The sequence below is a fragment of the Mizuhopecten yessoensis genome, unplaced genomic scaffold, assembly GCF_002113885.1.
Source record: "Mizuhopecten yessoensis strain PY_sf001 unplaced genomic scaffold, ASM211388v2 scaffold5921, whole genome shotgun sequence".
NCBI classification, from domain to species: Eukaryota; Metazoa; Mollusca; class Bivalvia; order Pectinida; family Pectinidae; genus Mizuhopecten; species Mizuhopecten yessoensis.
The window spans coordinates 37,714-43,713 of record NW_018406290.1 but is presented as its reverse complement, the minus strand read 5'-3'; the positions used below and the strand labels follow the sequence as shown (position 1 = coordinate 43,713).

Sequence of the window (6,000 nt, the reverse complement as noted above, 5' to 3'; positions counted from 1 at the left end):
CAATGCCATGCAAATGTAAATATTAAATGCTTCATGCACAGCTCATTTAATGTCTTAGTTTTTAATTCGCTATAATATTAACAGAGCTTGAGACAGCCATCAACACAATCGTTGGACATTGATTTTAATCAATATGAAATGCCCTAGCCTAAGTTTTAATGTGGTATACCAGTTCGATATCACCATATTTAGGCACTAGAAGAAAAAATATGATCTTATGGAAACATAATAAAGTGTCAACCCTCGAACCCGATCTTGGCGAATATACATAACAATGAGATTTGAGCGGTTATCACACGTTTCTCTGTATTAAATGACAATAACACTGGATACAGTGAACGGTGTAATACGTCAGTATTGGTGTAACCTAGAACAATTTAAGGGGTTAACACACCTACAGTCAAGCTGCGTTCGTTTCGCTTGCACAGTTCTCAGACACCATTTTATATACATTATTCTCTAAATATCCGTTCTACAACCAAATTATTTATCTTTCACCTGTAAAAGTAAATGTGTTGTTTTTCTTTGAATCCGCTTAAAACACAGTTAAACACAGATACACAGATTTTATTCTGACTATACATTAACTTAACTTAAACACATTAACTTCATAGTTTCATTTACGTCACATTACAAATACACACATATAATTGAAAATTTGATAGAAATGTATCAAAAATCAGATATGGAGTTTTAAAACTCACGATATGTGAAAAATGCGAAGCCTTCAAACTTCTGTTTACCACACTTTTTAATTTTTATTTGTTGTTTTAATAACTTGAATGATATCTTGTTCAACAGGTCATATCACGGAATGGTACGTCCTCTTGCAGAGAATCGGGAAAATATGATATTTTACGCTAAGACCACGATAGTAAACATTAAACTTTGCCTGTCAACCGGTATCTCTTGAAATCAGGAGTTGTAAGCTTGTCCGTCAGCGGTCGGCATCTGTCACAAAATCGTGATATAAGAGCAAACCTGAATACCCAATCAACTACGATATGTAAACATTGTCTTTGGGGAAGCAGATATCTTGCTACAGTTGTGGGATCGCACAACGTTACACGATGTGCGGTGTGCGCACGATGTGTGCACGGTGTGTGCACGATGGGCGAACGATAAAAAGCTGCACGATCATTGCTTGCGCACATCTGTGCGCACGATGGACGGACGTTGTGCGATTATAATCGTGGTTGGTGTAAATTGAGGAATGCCTTAACAATTTATACGGTTTCGTGTTTAAACATATAAACTTGATGTTTACGTATGTTTCTGTATTCTAGCAACATCTATAAATTTATCTTTCTGTCTATACATTCTTAGATTTAGAAATTGTGTTTTCTGTGTTTTTAAACAAACTTAATCGACACATGTCAAATTACAACACAATCCCGTATACACTAGGTAAACATAACCAGTTTGTACATGTACCTTGACCGTAGTTTTCTCCCCGCCTGGGGCACTTACGTAACTCGTCGGGTAAGGCCTGGGTGTGTGAAAATCCAGGTGAAGGGGAGCTATAGGCAAACGAATGCAAATAACAAATACAATTCATTACGGTCAAACGGTAATGCATATCAGCTCTGTGTGTCAGGCACTGGTCAGGTAAAACTCCGGACACTCATCAAATTGTTATTTACCTGTTCTGTTACCTTGGAGCCAAACCAATTCCAGACAGCCTAACGGTCGCTGTAATACTGTGTAACACGCATTGTGAAATTGTATAATCTTGATTATTGTGATGAGAAATTACAGATGTATACACAGTGTACATTATCGCATATAAGCCTTCCGTAATTTTGTCATTCCGTAATTTTGATCTACAAATGATACCAAATCGCACAGTTGTGCGGAGAGAAGCGCACAACGGGGTGAACGTTCCATGTGTGGACGATGTGCGGACGGTGTGTGAACGATGTAAGCACGGTGTGCGCACGCTTTTTTTTAGTGCGTTGTGCGGTTCCACAACTGTATCTCGAAACGGTAAAATCTCGGTCGGAAAATTAAAAGCTTTCGCTTTATTATAATAATAATATTATTCAATGCAAATTTAGTAACCTTAAGACGATCGATTCGATTAATAAACGTATACACATTTTATGTCCATTTTCAACATTGGTTTTACAGCACAAGCTTTGAGAGAAGGTCTCACACAGCGTTTAGCAAAACAATGGAAGAACATGGGAGCACCTATAAAACTCTCCGAAAAGCGAAAACAGGTAGGTGTGATATTCTTTTAGGCACAAGTGGAAAGGGGAAAGGGGGGATAACTACCACGCGGTCAATAATACTGTATTGAAGGCACATGAGGGGAAAGGGGAGATAACTACCACGCGGTCAATAATATTGTAATGAAGGCACAAGTGGGAAAAGGGGAGATAATTACCACGCGGTCAATAATACTGTATGAAGGCACATTAAGGGAAAGGGGAGATAACTTCAAGGCGGTATAAAAATAATGTAATGAAGGCACAAGTGGGAAAAGGGGAGATAATTACAACGCATTCAATAATACTGTAAAGAAGGCACACGCGGGGAAAGGGAGATAACTACCACGCGGTCAATAATATTGTAATGAAGGCACATGAGAGGAAAGAGGAGATACTTACCACGCGTTCAATAATACTGCAATGAAGGCATATGTGGGGAAAGGGGAGATAACGACCACGCGGTCAATAATAATGTAATGAAGGCACATGTGGGGAAAGTGGAGATAACTACCACGCGGTGAATAAAACTGTAATGAAGGCACATGTGGGGAAAGGGGAGATAACTACTAAGCGATCAATAATATTGTAATGAAGGCACAAGTGGGGAAAGGGGAGATAATTACCACGCGTTCAATAATACTGTAAAGAAGGCACATGTGGGGAAAGGGGAGATAACTACCACGCGGTCAATACTACTGTAATGAAGGCACATGTGAGTAAAGAGGAGATAACTACCACGCATTCAATACTACTGTAATGAAGGCACATGTGAGTAAAGGGGAGATAACTACCACGCGGTCAATACTACTGTTATGAAGGCACATGTGAGCGAAGGGGAGATAACTACCACGCGGTCAATAAAACTGTAATGAAGGCATATGTGAGTAAAGGGGAGATAACTACCACGCGGTCATTAATAATGTAATGAAGGCACATGTGGGGAAAGTGGAGATAGCTACCACGCGGTCAATAAAACTGTAATGAAGGCACATGTGGGGAAAGGGGAGATAACTACCACGCGGTCAAAAATACTGTAATGAAGGCACATTGTATGACACCTAACTAGTTAATTGTAATGTTTTACTCTTTTGTTACATGTTTCACATCTTTTGCTATATAATTTTCCAGGGCCTCCTCACTAACATGAGAGAGACCATATTTTATATGTTGAATACCGCAGAGCTGTAATCCTCCCCGTTCCTGTCTCGTTACGGAAAACTTACAGGCATTGAAAACATTCATAAAGAGGAGATATTCAGACGGTCGTTTTCCACACAAGCAGCACACACAAATATGTACAATGTACTTCCCTTAAAGTACAGTGGAATGGCCTGACTGGGTTATTCTATTTTTCATAGCTGCTGAATACTGAATCCGTTTGATATTGTCACTTTCTCATTATTTTCTCTAAAGTAGAGGCTTTGTTTTGTAGTATCAATCTTTATGAACAAATCAATACGAAACATGATCTATGAAGCGGCATTTTGTCAATCACCCAGTGTGATCGAATCAAAAACATATCGAATATTCTAAAAATTAAAAAACAAACTCTCCATAATGAATTAACACATGACCCATTGATAATTTGCTAATTATTATTGCAGTTATTGTATTGTGTTAAGATTTGCTTTTTTATTATACTATATAACTCAAAATGGTCACTCTGAGAAAACAATGGCAATTAATTATTGTATATTTTCGTCATTTTTTAAACAATGCTCTTAATTTGAAATCGATTTCGCTTTGAGGACAGAACTTAACTGGTCTTAATGCATCACTCATGAAATAATCAACAATAAACTTACCATATTAAATGATTATTTCTTCCCATGTACCAAGTGTTGTTTTTTCTTAATATAAAATTTGATTTTTTGCTATATTTTTTTATTTGTACATTTCTATTTTTACTAAAAATAAATATCATTTTTTAAACAATATAATTATCAATATTAATTATTTGAATGACCGTTTTTTTTTTTTTTAACTTTGTAGAAAATGACAATTGAAGAATACAACAAACTAGTAAGAGAGGTAATTGAAGACTCTAACGGATCGCATGTGGTAAGTGTATCGTTTGTGACTGTGATCTGTGTTTTTGTCATCCTTTCTATTACGAAAGTAAACTTTGTTTGAAAAAACTAAAGTTTGACAGGTATGTAACCTGGCACGGACTTTATCGTTTTTTGAAGACATGGTCATATCAAGGCTATCTGAATTAATTCGGAAGCACAGTAGTCTAGTTGTAGGACGCTCGGCTCGTGACCGAGGGGTTGCGGGTTCGAGTCGCGGCGTGGCACTGTGTTGTGTCTTTGAACAATATACTCCGCCCCCCCCCCCCTGTTCCAGTCTACTCAGCTGTAAACGAGTACGTGGTTGGGCAGTACTCGAATTGTAGAATGCTAGCTGTTAGCGCCGAAATGGCAGCACCTGCTGTATGCTCCCCAGGAAGTTGAGAAAGTTATTGGCTGGTTGCCATTACCCTATAACCACGGATAATAATTTGCGAATCGCCTTGAGACGACCTACGCATAAGGTTGTGATAAAGCGGTATATACGAACCTCGAATTATTATTATTATAATTTCAACAAATCATAAACCTGTGATATTTTCATAATTAGTTAAGCTAAAGGATGCATATCCCCCGAAGAAGTGTGACCTACTGACCCACTGACGCTTGATGTCACTATATCCCGGTCGATTGCTGTAATGTTTAAGTCTTCTACCTTTATAGCCGCAGAAACTAGAAACATTTAAAATCAGAATTCATGTGCATCCATAATTATTCTTTACTTTTTCGTGTGTATTTGTTTTCATAAAAAAAGATCGACATTGGAGAGTTCAAACCGGCCGAGAAGCTGTCTTCAGACCGACATTACTTCGTGGGAAGGAATGGGGATATCAATAAATTGGTAACTCCTTATTGATATCTACCGAAAGTTGTAGGTCTTATACATTTTATATGTGATCGGTGCTAAAGTTATTTCTTTTACATATATTATGAGCTGGAATAATTGAGTTAAACATAATACATATGTGATATGTTATGAAATTGATGATATATTTGTCAACTTACAAACTTTTCATTTAATTTGTTTTTAAGCTTATATCGTGTGTTTTCCTACATACGACAGATGTAATTTGTTGAAGAGGTTTTATGTCGCCCTTTTACGATAATATTATTCAGGTAAAAGGCATTACACGTATAGCACATGCCAGTGTACATCAATACATAGTATCACTGATGCTAATTATAAGTTACTAGTGCCATAGAACTTGTAGTCAGTCAGAGTTTAAAAAAACTGGATTGGATTCGATTAATTTAGGCCCTTATCTGGGATAACCCATAAAACTACATTGTAGCTTACTTACAATGGGATCCCTTAGATCTTAATAAATCAATTAAATTCACAAAATAGTAACACAATTATAAGATAGATATTGGTAATGCAAAAAAATAATTTACACCATTTATATAAAATTTAGGTTTCGATTTACCTTCAACGCTATACTCGTAACTTCTGTAACAGTGTTGGTGTGTTGCATTACACCTTAAACCTACAGCTTGTTTGTTTGGTTTATCTCCTTTAAAAGTCATTCAAAATGCAGCAATACTTTCATTCTTTTGGTAGATTGTTAATGTGACACGAAGCATTCAATATAGTACAAATTAATGGCAGCAAATCATATTTGACACCGTCAATAGGATACACATTTGAAAAATATAGCAGAAAGGTACTTCTAACATACATACGAATGGCTATTTAGGCTATACGATATTCCATAAGA

At 36.8% G+C, this 6,000-nt stretch overlaps 1 protein-coding gene across 1 annotated transcript in view; it reads left to right on the top strand.

Moving 5' to 3' along the window:
- The window catches only part of LOC110451302, a 41,924-nt gene that overhangs the window by 10,044 nt on the left and 25,880 nt on the right, over positions 1-6,000 (top strand). The window contains exons 2-4 of the mRNA XM_021499234.1: positions 2,131-2,222; positions 4,206-4,274; positions 5,037-5,123. Of these exons, the coding sequence (XP_021354909.1) occupies positions 2,131-2,222; positions 4,206-4,274; positions 5,037-5,123 (248 nt within the window). The remainder of the gene's footprint in view (positions 1-2,130; positions 2,223-4,205; positions 4,275-5,036; positions 5,124-6,000) is intronic.